Below are 15,000 nucleotides of genomic sequence, written 5' to 3'. Positions count from 1 at the left end.
TACTGTGTGTCGTGGTGGGTGGTACCAGGATGTTGTGTTACTGTGTGTCTGTGGGTGGGTGGTACCAGGATGTTGCGTTACTGTGGGTGGGTGGGTGGTACCAGGATGTTGCGTTACTGTGTGTCTGTGGGTGGGTGGTACCAGGATGTTGTGTTACTGTGTGTCTGTGGGTGGGTGGTACCAGGATGTTGTGTTACTGTGTGTCTGTGGGTGGGTGGTACCAGGATGTTGTGTTACTGTGTGTCTGTGGGTGGGTGGTACCAGGATGTTGTGTTACTGTGTGTCTGTGGGTGGGTGGGTGCTACAAGGATATTGGGGGTGGGTGGGTGGGTGGTACCGGGATGTTGTGTGTGTGTGTGTGTGTGGTACCGGGGTGTAACAAGCCACTCCTAAAAAAGTGAATCCGATGCGGAGACTCCTTGAAGCTGTATTCTCTCTAACTTCCAGCAGGTGGAGAATCCACTGGCTCCAAAAAGAAGTCTATGAGAAAATGAGCCTACTTCTCTCTTTGATTTATTACCTCAGTAAACATTTTCATAATGAGTTTATGGTCTCAATCTCTAGTTCCAAGTCTTCTTCTGTACAGCATGATGTCCATCTAGTAAATGATGCTCCCATTTCTTTTAAAACCGACCATACAGCAGGGCATGATTTAGGACCTGTACATCAGGACAGAGACCTGACACTGGGGACATTACAATAGAAGAAAACTTGTTTTTGCACAACACACACACACACACACACACACACACACACACACACACACACACACACACACACACACGCACACACACACGTTATGTTGAGCCTTCATGACGGTGGGTTGTTGTCTGTCTGTCTGTTTTCAGGACCTAAAGGAGATGGTGGAGAAGCTGGAGAAGAACGAGAGGAAGCTGAAGAAGCAGCTCAGGATCTACATGAAGAAAGTCCAGGAGTTTGAAGGTAACTGCAGCTCTTCATCCTGTCTCATTTATGTCAAGCACTTTTAGATTTTTATATATATCTGCAAAAAGTGAACTGTAAATACATTTTATTTACTTACATCTGCAGCTGTTCTTCTGAAAGATCATTTTTATTTTCATTCAGTTTGCTTCATTAGCAAGAACAAAACACAAAAACATGTTTTCTCTCTCTCTCTCTCTCTCTCTCTCTCTCTCTCTCTCTCGGTCTCTCTCTCTCTCTCTCTCTGCCTCTCTCTCTCTCTCGGTCTCTCTCTCTCTCTCTCTCTCTCTCTCTCTCTTCTCTTTCTCTGCATCTCTCTCTCTCTCTCTCTGTCTCTCTCTCTGTCTCTCTCTCTGTCTCCCTGTCTCTCTCTCTCTCTCCCTGTCTCTCTGTCTCCATCTCTCTCTCTCCTTGTCTGTCTGTCTCTCTGCAGCATCTCAGGCTGTAGTTGAGTCCAGCAGGTCTCGTCCTGAGTTGACCCGGCAGGTGACGGTCCAGAGGAAGGAGAAGGACTTTGAGGGGATGCTGGAGTACCACAAGGAGGACGAGGCGCTGCTGGTCAAAACCCTGGTCACAGGTCAGTCTCCTCTTTTAGTGAAGACACAGAGAGGTCACCTGGTCACAGGTCAGTCTCCTCTTTTAGTGAAGACACAGAGGTCACCTGGTCACAGGTCAGTCTCCTCTTTTAGTGAAGACACAGAGGTCACCTGGTCACAGGTCAGTCTCCTCTTTTAGTGAAGACACAGAGGTCACCTGGTCACAGGTCAGTCTCCTCTTTTAGTGAAGACACAGAGGTCACCTGGTCACAGGTCAGTCTCCTCTTTTAGTGAAGACGCAGAGGTCACCTGGTCACAGGTCAGTCTCCTCTTTTAGTGAAGACGCACCTGATGGGACGGACAGACAGACCTCCTCAGACAGACCTCCTCAGCCATCCCAATCAGGTCTTACACATCAGAAAATGAGGTTAAACAGGGTGAGATCTGAGGATAAACAGCCTCGGCTCTCAGGCGTCAGGAGGAACCGCATCAGGTCTCACCTCTCGGTCACATTAGCTACAACAGACCGCGAAAAAGTGGCCAGCTTGCTGCTGCCACGAGCAAGGCAGGGCCAAAATAGACATGAAGTCTATTCACAGTGACAGCCAATCAGAGTGAAGGCAGCGTGACGTATATCAGATCCTATTTCTGTATCTATCTGATATGTTTGCCATTTTATCTCATACATTTTGTTACCCATATCGAGAAATTAATACTTTTATATCCAAAACCATCGTTGTAGTGACTTGACACTACCTCTGAAGGGACTTGTAGGAACTCTTGCAGATATTGGGCAGTAGCTTTGAGAATGTCATGTTCCTGTTGGTCTTATTAGTTATTAGTTAGTTCTTGTTATTAGTACAGGTTTTGAGTCCTAGAGTGACTTGTGTGTGTGTGTGTTATTGTGTGTGTGTGTGTGTGTGTTCCAGACATCCGGCCCAGCACGGTGTCGGCCACCGTTCCCTGTCTGCCCGCCTACATCCTGTTCATGTGCATCCGCCACGCCGACTACATCAACGACGACAGCAAGGTGGAGTCTCTGCTCACCGCCACCATCAACGCCGTCAAGAAAGTCCTCAAGGTCAGCGCTCGCCGCTCGGCTGCAGCTGCCCATTGTGTCGGGTTCAATGTCTGATGTTCTTTTGTTAAAATATCTATTTTTCTTTTCTTCTGCAGAAAAACAACGAAGACTTTGAGATGACGTCCTTCTGGCTGGCCAACACCAGCCGGCTGCTGCACTGTCTGAAGCAGTACAGCGGAGACGAGGTACACACACACACACACACACACACACACACACACACACACACACACACACACACACACACACACACACACACACACACACACACTACCCACACACACACACACACACACACACACACACACACACACACACACACACCACACACACACACACACACACACACACACACACACACACACACACACACACACACACCTACCCACACACACACACACACACACACACTACCCACACACACACACACACACACACACACACACACACACACACACACACACACACACACCTACCCACACACACACACACACACACACACACATGCACACACGTACACACACACACGTGTACACAACACACATGCATGCACGCACGTACAAACGCACACCTACACACACACGCGTACACACACATGCACGTACACACGCACATATGCATGCACGTATACACACAAACACATGTACACAACACACGCGCATGCACGCACGTACAAACGCACGCCTACACACACGCACGTGTACACACACTCACTCACGCACGTACACACACACATGCACGTACACACATGCTCGCACGTACACACTCATATGCATTCAGGTACACACAAACACGTGTCCACAAAACATTTGTGCACGCCACGCATAAAATGCACGCACATACACGATCGCCGCATACACACAATGCACGCATAATAACACACGCACGCATTCACAGTGTATTAACAACACACGCATGCGTACACACACACCTGCATGCAAATTTAGACTTTCCGTATATAGTACTTCAAAGGTCTTGTGACTGGTACTGTATATGTGAATGTAGAATATTGGTGGACAGCCCGTTTACCGTGTGCACACACTGCCACGACCCAGAGCTGTCAGCCAGATCAGCCAGATCAGCCAGATCAGCCAGATGAGCCAGATCAGCCAGATCAGCCAGATCAGCCAGATGAGCCAGATCAGCCAGATCAGCCAGATGAGCCAGATCAGCCAGATGAGCCAGCCCATGCACTGCAGCTGTGTTATTGATGGTTTAAATGGGAATGTTGTCCTTGTCCAGGCGTTCATGACGCAGAACACGAGCAAACAGAACGAACACTGTCTGAAGAACTTCGACCTGGCCGAGTACCGGCAGGTGCTGAGCGACCTCTCCATCCAGATCTACCAGCAGCTCATCAAAGTGGCCGAAGCAACCATCCAGCCCATGATCGGTGAGTTACTGTTCTCTTTAAAGGCTCGATTATTTACATGGAGTCTGGTGGAGTTTGGTGATGGTGATTTCGGGGCCGTTTGATGTTAAACTAAAAGGATCTTACTCTTTAACTAAAAGGACTATCTCTGGAGGGATCCATCCCATAATGTTGTCAGACACTTAGAATAATAATGTGAGTCTGTCAGCGGCAACAACAGAACTTTTAGTGGACTCTAACTGCTGCTGAACATTAGTCCTGTAGGGTTACATTACAGCCTGGTTCTGGTTTAATACTGGACCAGTTTCAGAGATGTTGTTTCATCAGACCACAGACACAGAAACCTGCAGACATAGAGTCCAGGTTGATACAAACTTTCTCAGATGTTTGCCACAGATTGTTGTTGTGACTCATTTCATTATTTATGATTCATCATAACTGCCGATACCTGCTCTGTGTACAGCGGTTACCGCGGCTACCGCCCAGCTGCTGTCAACAGATGCTTCTGCAGATATGAAAGTATTTTTGGTTCTGAGGAACACAGGATGCTTGTCATCGCCGCAGACAAACATCAGCAGGCTCAGCGTTACTCAAACACACAGTCACAAAGTTAACATAAACTGTCAGCTGTTTTTTTTCTCTGAGTCAGGTTCCTTTTACAGCTGAGCACCTTGGTCTGTTTTAACCAGTGCTGTAGTCTAGTTTTTTTGTAGTGAGTTTTTTTGTCATTTTTTCCCTCCCAGCATTAGACTCGCCCGGCCCAGAGCAACAACCCCGTAGGCCTGTGTGTCATCCGAAGCAGCAGTACAGCTTCAGGGGCGGGCTTACCAAATCACTGAGAGAGTGGAGTTTACGTTTGCTTTCGCTTCATATATCTACTTTAGTGATTCACATTTGTTAATTTCAAATTTGCGCAGAGAATGACCGCCAAGCAACTGTGTAGTTCTAGGCGACTCGCAACACAGACGGAGAATTTATGAACGTAAGTGTGAAAGTTCTCTCACAAAACAATCATCGTTCTTAGTGGATATAAGTATATCTAAGACCAGCACTCCCAGAATGCACCTGAACACACCTCCCTGAAAGACCAGTACGCCCAGAATGCACCTGAACACACCTCCCTGAAAGACCAGTACGCCCAGAATGCACCTGAACACACCTCCCTGTAAGACCAGCGCTCCCAGAATGCACCTGAACACACCTCCCTGTAAGACCAGCACTCCAATGCACCTAACATAAACCAAATGCACCAAAACTCCTGTAAGACCAGCCCCAGAATGCACCTGAACACACCTCCCTTGTAAGCAGCATCCCAGAATGCACCGAACACACGTAAGACCAGCAAGCCCAGAATGCACCTGAACACACCTCCCTGTAAGACCAGCACACCCAGAATGCACCTGAACACACCTCCCTGTAAGACCAGCACGCCCAGAATGCACCTGAACACACCTCCCTGTAAGACCAGCACGCCCAGAATGCACCTGAACACACCTCCCTGTAAGAACAGCACACCCAGAATGCACCTGAACACACCTCCCTGTAAGAACAGCACACCCAGAATGCACCTGAACACACCTCCCTGTAAGACCAGCACGCCCAGAATGCACCTGAACACACCTCCCTATAAGACCAGCACGCCCAGAATGCACCTGAACACACCTCCCTGTAAGAACAGCACACCCAGAATGCACCTGAACACACCTCCCTGTAAGACCAGCACGCCCAGAATGCACCTGAACACACCTCCCTTGTAAGACCAGCACGCTCAGAATGCACCTGAACACACCTCCCTGTAAGACCAGCACGCCCAGAATGCACCTGAACACACCTTCCTGTAAGACCAGCACGCCCAGAATGCACCTGAACACACCTCCCTGTAGGACCAGCACACCCAGAATGCACCTGAACACACCTCCCTGTAAGACCAGCACACCCAGAATGCACCTGAACACACCTCCCTGTAAGACCAGCACGCCCAGAATGCACCTGAACACACCTCCCTGTAAGACCAGCACGCCCAGAATGCACCTGAACACACCTCCCTGTAAGACCAGCACGCCCAGAATGCACCTGAACACACCTCCCTTAGCAGCAGCACGCCCAGAATGCACCTGAACACACCTCCCTGTAAGACCAGCACGCCCAGAATGCACCTGAACACACCTCCCTGTAGGACCAGCACACCCAGAATGCACCTGAACACACCTCCCTGTAAGACCAGCACACCCAGAATGCACCTGAACACACCTCCCTGTAAGACCAGCACACCCAGAATGCACCTGAACACACCTCCCTGTAAGACCAGCACACCCATGGGCCACAGATAGGTGCAGGTGCATTTGCTGTTTAAACAACGTGGGCGCTGGACAGGAAACTGACAACTGGGTCGCGTCATTAAATGGCTGCGATTAAACATATTGCCGCACATTGTGCGCGCCAGGTGCGAGACAGGACCCTGACAGTCTGCTGGTCAGACTATTTGACTTGGTAAGAAAATGCTTACTGCAAACGTAACGTAGGACACAACGTTAGCTTAGCGTCTCTCCATTCTTCCTCTTGAACGCGCCAAAAACAGCAACAAAAACGTCAAAAACAACGACCAAAAGGTCTCTAAATAAATGCAGTAAAATGACGGCCCTGTTGTGATCTGGGTCTCTGTCTGTGTTCAGTGTCGGCCATGTTGGAGAGCGAGAGCATCCCCAGCCTGGCGGGGGTGAAGCCGATGGGCTACCGCCACCGTTCGTCCAGCATGGACACGGACGCCGGCGGCCCCGCCAGCTACACGCTGCAGGCGCTGATCCGCCAGCTGGGCCAGTTCCACGCCGTGATGCAGGAGCACGGCCTGGACCCTGAGATCACGGGCCAGGTGGTCCGCCAGCTGTTCCACTGCATCAACGCCGTCACGCTCAACAACCTGCTGCTGCGCAAAGACGTGTGCTCCTGGAGCACTGGCATGCAGCTACGGTAACACACACACTCATAGGGCTACACACACACACACACACACACACACACTCATAGGGCTACACACACACACACACACACACACACACTCATAGGGCCACACACACACACACACACACACACACACACACACACACACACACACACACACACACACACTCATAGGGCCACACACACACACACACACACACACACACACACTCATAGGGCTACACACACACATAGGGCTACACACACGCATAGGGCTACACACACTCATAGGGCTACACACACTCATAGGGCTACACACACCATAGGGCTACACATAGGGCTACACACACTCATAGGGCTACACAAATCACCTAACTACACACACCATAGGGCTACACACACACCATAGGGCTACACACACCTCATAGGTACACACACACTCATAGAGCTACACACACTCATAGGGCTACACACACTCATAGGGTACACACACTCATAGGGCTACACACACACATAGGGCTACACACACATAGGGCTACACACACTCATAGGGCTACACACTCATAGGGCTACACACACACATAGGGCTACACACACTCATAGGGCTACACATAGGGCTACACACTCATAGGGCTACACACCATAGGGCTAACACACACACATAGCTACACACACCATAGGGCTACACACACGACAGGCACACACACACATAAGGTACACACACACATAGGGCTACACACACAACATAGGGTTACAACACACATAGGGCTACACACACACATAGGGCTACACACACACATAGGGCTACACACACACATAGGGCTACACACACACATAGGGCTACACACACACATAGGGCTACACACACACATAGGGCTACACACACACACATAGGGTTACACTCACGCACGCATAAGGCTACACACACACATAGGGCTACACACAGACAGGGTTACACACACTCATAGGGCTACACACACATAGGGCTACACACACATAGGGCTACACACAGACAGGGTTACACACACTCATAGGGCTACACACACACATAGGGCTACACACACTCATAGGGCTACACATAGGGCTACACACACTCATAGGCCACACATAGGCCACACACACCATAGGGCTACACACACTCATAGGGCTACACACACACATAGGGCTACACACACACATAGGGCTACACACACTCATAGGGCTACACACACTCATAGGGCTACACACACATAGGGCTACACACACTCATAGGGCTACACACACTCATAGGGCTACACATAGGGCTACACACACTATAGGGCTACACAGCTGCCACACACACATAGGGTCTTAACACACACAGGGCTACACACACACATAGGGCTACACACACTCATAGGGCTACACACACGCATAGGCTAATACACACACATAGGGCTACACACACACATAGGGCTACACACACTCATAGGGCTACACACACGCATAGGGTTACGAACACACATAGGGCTACACACACACATAGGGCTACACACACTCATAGGGCTACACACACACATAGGGTTACGAACACACATAGGGCTACACACACACATAGGGCTACACACACTCATAGGGCTACACACACTCATAGGGCTACACACACACATAGGGCTACACACACTCATAGGGCTACACACACACACATAGGGTTACGAACACGCATAGGGCTACACACACACATAGGGTTAACACACACACATAGGGTTAACACACACACATAGGGTTACGAACACACATAGGGCTACACACGCACGCATAAGGCTACACACACACATAGGGTTAACACACACACATAGGGCTACACACGCACGCATAGGGCTACACACACACATAGGGTTAACACACACACATAGGGCTACACACGCACGCATAAGGCTACACACACACATAGGGTTAACACACACTTCACAAACACTTCACAAACACTTCATACACACTTCATACACACTTCATACACACTTCATACACACTTCACACACACTTCACACACACTTCACACACACTTCACACACACTTCACACACACTTCACACACACTTCATACACACTGAAGAAAAGGCTGAAGATTTAGAGAGAAAACATTTAATATTTTGACATAAAAAGTTAAATTGTTTTGAGAAAATATTTTGAGATTTTGGCTCCCTGGATCAGCGGCATGTTGCTATGGTAACACACACTCAAAGGCGTTTGATGTCTTTTCTTTCCTTTGTTGTGTAAAAGGGTTTAACTGTTGGGACATTTTGATGTAGAATTAAAAATGTGTAGTTCGCTTTTCAAATTTACAAAGTAGAGATGCACCGATAGAGCGGCCGGTGACCGTGATTGGCCGGTTTTCCCGTGCTCGGCCATGAGCGGCGAGCGGCAGGTCAGTCTGACATATGGCGATTTCATGCCGGTCAACGCTACAATTACCTGACAACAGAAGTTATTCAGAGTTACAGTTCTCAAGGACGCCACGCACACACGCACGCCACGGCACGCACGCCACGGCACGCACGCCACGGCACGCACGCCACAGCACGGACGCCACAGCACGCTCTCTTACTCCTTCCTCTCAACTTCTCCTCCGTGTGTGGCGCGTAACCGCTCGCGGTGTGAAGCGTGTCGGCGCTATTCTCGCACATGTAGGGAACCTGGTGAGTTAACCTGCAACATGTCAGCTGTTTGGACATTCTTCAGCGTGTGTGTGTGTGTGTGTGTGTGTGTGTGTGTGTGTGTGTGTGTGTGTGTGTGTGTGTGTGTGTGTGTGTGTGTGTGTGTGTGTGTGTGTGTGTGTGTGTGTGTGTGTGTGTGTGTGTGTGTGTGTGTGTGTGTGGACATTCTTCAGCGTGTGGTCAGAAGATAACAAGTTTACAATATGAACACCTGCAGGGAGACAGCAGGGCGTGGAGGGACCACACCAAGAACCAGAACCACATTCCTTTAGTGTGATATTAGATGTGAGAAGAAGGAAATGGTTCTAATGTTGCTCTTTAGATGTGTGTGAATGTCCCACACCAGGAGTCATTTATATAGTTATATTCTATAGTGATCTATTATCTGTTCAACACATGTTCTATTAAAGAAAAGATAGAATACATATTTGCGTGTGCTGTAAAGTGGTTAAAAAAAATGAAATCGCAATCTTCTAAAATCAGTATCGGCCGGCCTAACTCGATGAGAATCGGAAATCAGAATCGGCCTAGAGAGTTGTAGTCGGTGCATCTCTATTAAAAAGATGCAAAGGCTCGTCTTGATAATCTTTCTGTTTAGTTTAGTTATAATTTGTGGATGAGTTTTGGTATTTGTTTCCCGGTGTTCAGGTACAACACGAGTCAGATGGAGGAGTGGCTGCGAGCCAACAACTTGTACCAGAGCAAAGCCGCGGCCACGCTGGAGCCCGTCATCCAGGCCGCGCAGCTGCTGCAGGTCAAGAAGAAGACCACGCAGGACGCCGAGGCCATCTGCTCGCTGTGCACAGCGCTCAGCACGCAGCAGGTCAGTCGCTACGCTCAGCTGATCCCTGGCTATGTCGCTACGCTCAGCTGATCCCTGTGGCTATGTCACTACGCTCAGCTGATCCCTGGCTATGTCGCTACGCTCAGCTGATCCCTGGCTATGACGCTACGCTCAGCTGATCCCTGTGGCTATGTCGCTACGCTCAGCTGATCACTGGCTATGTCGCTACGCTCAGCTGATCCCTGTGGCTATGTCACTACGCTCAGCTGATCCCTGGCTATGTCGCTACGCTCAGCTGATCCCTGGCTATGTCGCTACGCTCAGCTGATCCCTGGCTATGTCGCTACGCTCAGCTGATCTCTGGCTATGTTCAGGCTACATTCACACCGCTACGGTTGGGTTTTTAAGGCGGAGTTTTGAGCCAGAACCAAAAGCGATCTCCGCGCTCCGGTTTAGGGGCTGTGAAACGCCAAAGCAGGGGGAATGAGAGGGGGGAACACCAGAGCAGGGGGAATGAGAGGGGAAACACCAGAGAGCAGGGGGAATGAGAGGGGGAAACACCAGAGCAGGGGGAATGAGAGGGGGAAACACCAGAGCAGGGGGGAATGAGAGGGGAAACACCAGAGCAGGGGGAAATGAGAGGGGAGACACCAGAGCAGGGGGAATGAGAGGGGAAACACCAGAGAGCAGGGGGAATGAGAGGGGAAACACCAGAGCGGGGGGAATGAGAGGGGGAATACCAGAGCAGGGGGAATGAGAGGGGGAACACCAGAGCAGGGGGAATGAGAGGGGGATACACCAGAGCAGGGGGAATGAGAGGGGAAACACCAGAGCAGGGGGAATGAGAGGGGGGACACCAGAGCAGGGGGAATGAGAGGGGGAAACACCAGAGCAGGGGGAATGAGAGGGGGAAACACCAGAGCAGGGGGAATGAGAGGGGGAACACCAGAGCAGGGGGAATGAGAGGGGGAAACATAGCGGTCGTAAGAGGTCAAATGTCCAGAGGACCGAGTATTTCGAGCACAGCAGGGTTTGTCCTGACCCAGGAGGAGCCATCAGGAGATCAGTTCTTCTACCGAGATCACTTTGGGCTCAAAACTGAAACCCTTAGAAACCAAGGTGTAGCGCCGGAGACGGAGCCTCAGCTGATCACTGACCCATGATCTGAAACCTGAGACGATGTTAAACTCCGATCTGTTCTCTGCGTTTCAGATTGTGAAGATCCTGAACCTTTACACTCCTCTGAACGAGTTTGAAGAAAGAGTGACCGTGTCCTTCATCAGAAACATCCAGGTGAGACTCCCACAGCCTTCTCTCTTCTCACGAACTTAGATCATCTGCAGATTTTAAACAAACAGAAAATGTGTGTGAATGCTGAAAAGCTAAAATGCCAGGGCTAAACTGGATTGCTGGATTACTGGATTTCCATTAGTCATCAGCGTAGTGAAGACTCTTCTTGTAGTGGTCCAACACAAGACAAACAAGCTGTTAGGCTAGGCAGCTTTATTTATACAGCACATTTCAGCAACGGGGCAATTTATTTATTTTAATTTTACGAGGAATACCTCTTGAGATGTGTCATCTCATTTTCCAGAGGGTCCTCGGTAGGACTGGACAGTACAAAGGACAAGACTTTCCAGTACAACAAACACATTCACTCACATACTAAAGGTGCTCTAAGTGATGTCACGCGTTTTTTAGACATTTTTCTTCACATACAGCAAATATCTCCTCACTATCTGCTAGCTGCCTGTCCCCTGAACACACTGTAAAAAACATCTCCTCACTATCTGCTAGCTGCCTGTCCCCTGAGCACACTGTAAAAAACATCTCCTCACTATCTACTAGCTGTCTGTCCCCTGAACACACTGTAAAAAACATCTCCTCACTATCTGCTAGCTGTCTGTCCCCTGAAACACACTGTAAAAAACATCTCCTCACTATCTACTTATCTGCTAGCTGTCTGTCCCCTGAACACACTGTAAAAAACATCTCCTCACTATCTGCTAGCTGTCTGTCCCCTGAACACACTGTAAAAACATCTCCTCACTATCTGCTAGCTGTCTGTCCCTGAACACACTGTAAAAACATCTCCTCACTATCTGCTAGCTGTCTGTCCCCTTGAACACACTGTAAAAAATCTCCTCAAAAATTTTTTTTTTTTTTTTTTTTTTTTTTTTTTTTTTTTTTTTTTTTTTTTTTTTTTTTTTTTTTTTTTTTTTTTTTTTTTTTTTCTTTCCTTAAATTAAAAAAATATTTTTATTTTTTTTTTTTTTTTTTTTTTTTTAAAAAAATTTAAAAAAATTTTTTAAATATTTTTTTTTTTTTTTTTTTTTTTAAAAAAATAAAAAAAATTTTTTATTATTTTTTTTTTTTTTTTTTTTTTTAAAAAAAAATAAAAAAAATTTTTTTTTTATTTTTTTTTTTTTTTTTTCCCCCCACACACACTAAAAAACATCTCCTCACTATCTGCTAGCTGCAGAAATGTCAGAAAAATAAGTTTTCATCCTGTCAGATATGGAGGGTTCCTGCTCTCTTATCTTCAGCTGACTTCATCAGTGTAGAAAACAAACTCTCGACTGTCGTGGCGTTACAAACGTGAACGAACTACAGAATAAATACTGGGGAAACACCACGGATATTTGGTGTTAGTTTTGGCATTAACAAAATATTTTTCTGGTCTGGCAGCACATCCTCTGATCCACAAATGTTTTGTTGATTGTTCAACGTTTTTGTCACTTTTTTCCACAAGTGCGTCAAGCCTTTCAGCTTTTTTCAAAGTTTTCAGTTTAAATTTTTTTATTTTTTGTCACTTTTTTCAAAGTTCTTCTGACTTTTTTTTAAAAAACATTTTGTCTTTTTTTTAATTTTTTGGGCATTTTTAGGCCTTTATTGACAGGACAGCTAAAGACCTGAAAGAGGAGAGAGAGAGAGAGAGAGAGAGAGAGAGAGAGAGAGAGAGAGGAATGACATGCAGCAAAGGGCTGCAGGCCGAGCTATCCGGGTGCCCATTTTGTCATTTTGTTTGAGTTTTTTTTCCACAAACACAGTTTCTCACAGTCTGTAGCTTTGGTCTGGAGATAACCGAGGGCCAGACGTGGAGAGATTACTGACGTGCTTTTGTTACTGCATGTCCCTTTTTTTTTTTTTACATTTTGGTAGCTTTTTTCCTCATTTTTGTTATTTTTGTTCCAACTTTTTTTGTGGCTCTCTCAGACATTTGTCACTTTTCTGTAAATTTGTTGCTTTTTCCGACATTTTTGTACACTTTTTGTCGCATTTTTGTTGACATGAAGCTCTACAAAACAACAACAACCTGTTTCTCAGCCTGAATATAAAACTCTCTCTGCTTCTTCTGGGGGAATTTCGGAGTCTCAGAGTCGGCAAATCTGCCAAATTCTGCTTTGAATGTCAGATAATTACAGTTTAAAAAACACTTTCCTGTGTTTTTGGTTCGGTGCAAAACTAGGAGGGCCAAAATGTATCGTGAACCCAAATTGATATACGGGCCGGATCTAAATCTGCAAGGGGCCGGATTTGGCCCACGGGCCTCGAGTTTGACACATGTGCTTCAGTTAGACTGTTTGAACTCTGTTATCTTCAGGCTTCATACGTTTTGAAAAAACCTGGAAAAGTTATGGAATTTGAAAAATGCAAATTCCAGACCTGGAAAGGTTTTGGAAACATAAAAAGACCCAGAAAGTTTTGGAAAAGTCATGGACATTTTTTTTTTTAACACAGCGTAATAATATGTGATTAATAAATGTATTTTGACCTGGTCTTAACCTCAGCGTTGTATTCGGGGAGCGATATGATGAATCTCACCATGAACCACATATACATTATCATTCATTTATAGTTAAAGCTCTGAGGGGAAACTTTAACACTGATTAGTATTCTTATTGGAGAATGGCGACTGACATTTTCAGGAACACAGTCATGGAAATTTGCCGATAAGTCATGAAAAGTATTGGTTAAAATGCGTATGAAGTGTGTTGTCTGTCTCTGTGTCCAGAACCGTCCCCAGCAGAGAAGCGATCCTCCACAGCTGCTGATGGACACCAAGCACACGTTCCCGGTCCTGTTCCCGTACACGCCGTCGGCCCTGAGCCTGGAGACGCTGCACATCCCCGCCTCGCTCTGCCTCGACTTCCTCAACAGAGTCTGACGTCTCCGAGAGCAACCGCCGGGGACCGAGACCGCCACCAGGCGCACAGCTGGACAGGAAACGGAGCTTTAAAACAGCCGAAGGACAAACATTTCTACTACAGCCCTGCTCCTTCTGTCACCAACTGTTCCTCCGGTCCCCACTGGGACACTGTGACACTGACAGGAAGTGCAGACAGATGTAAGTGAAAGAAGGAACAGGAAAGTGTCCCCCCAGCAGGAAGAAGAAGGTCAGTGAGAAGTTTCAGAAAGCTCAGGAAGGATGCAGAGAAAAGAGCCTCCGTACTTTCACCATCCACAATTCACAACCTGCACGATGAGACGGGAGTTTTCTGTCCACAGACAAACACCACAGGACTCGGAAACACATCAACTAACCAATAATCACTTTCATTTACTTCTTCTAAATGTCTTAATGTACAGTTTACGGTAGTGCTTCCCCCTCGGGAACACTAAGTACAACATAACAACTTTCAAATCCACATCATCCACTCTTCTAGAGCTGGG

The 15,000-nt window shown here is 47.5% G+C and overlaps 1 protein-coding gene across 1 annotated transcript in view; it reads left to right on the top strand.

The window, feature by feature from the left end:
• myo5b (myosin VB) overlaps positions 1-15,000 on the top strand; it is an 87,242-nt gene that overhangs the window by 72,055 nt on the left and 187 nt on the right. Inside the window, exons 34-42 of the mRNA XM_039779091.1 lie at positions 849-942; positions 1,376-1,519; positions 2,408-2,559; positions 2,655-2,744; positions 3,802-3,952; positions 6,604-6,898; positions 10,191-10,365; positions 11,539-11,619; positions 14,342-15,000. The exon at positions 14,342-15,000 is cut by the window's right edge and continues 187 nt beyond it. Coding sequence (XP_039635025.1) covers positions 849-942; positions 1,376-1,519; positions 2,408-2,559; positions 2,655-2,744; positions 3,802-3,952; positions 6,604-6,898; positions 10,191-10,365; positions 11,539-11,619; positions 14,342-14,494 — 1,335 coding nt within the window. The 3' untranslated portion in view covers positions 14,495-15,000. The remainder of the gene's footprint in view (positions 1-848; positions 943-1,375; positions 1,520-2,407; positions 2,560-2,654; positions 2,745-3,801; positions 3,953-6,603; positions 6,899-10,190; positions 10,366-11,538; positions 11,620-14,341) is intronic.

The sequence above is a fragment of the Perca fluviatilis genome, chromosome 17 (assembly GCF_010015445.1).
Source record: "Perca fluviatilis chromosome 17, GENO_Pfluv_1.0, whole genome shotgun sequence".
NCBI classification, from domain to species: Eukaryota; Metazoa; Chordata; class Actinopteri; order Perciformes; family Percidae; genus Perca; species Perca fluviatilis.
Note: the sequence above shows the minus strand (reverse complement) of the source record. Positions and strands in the feature narration are given on the sequence as shown.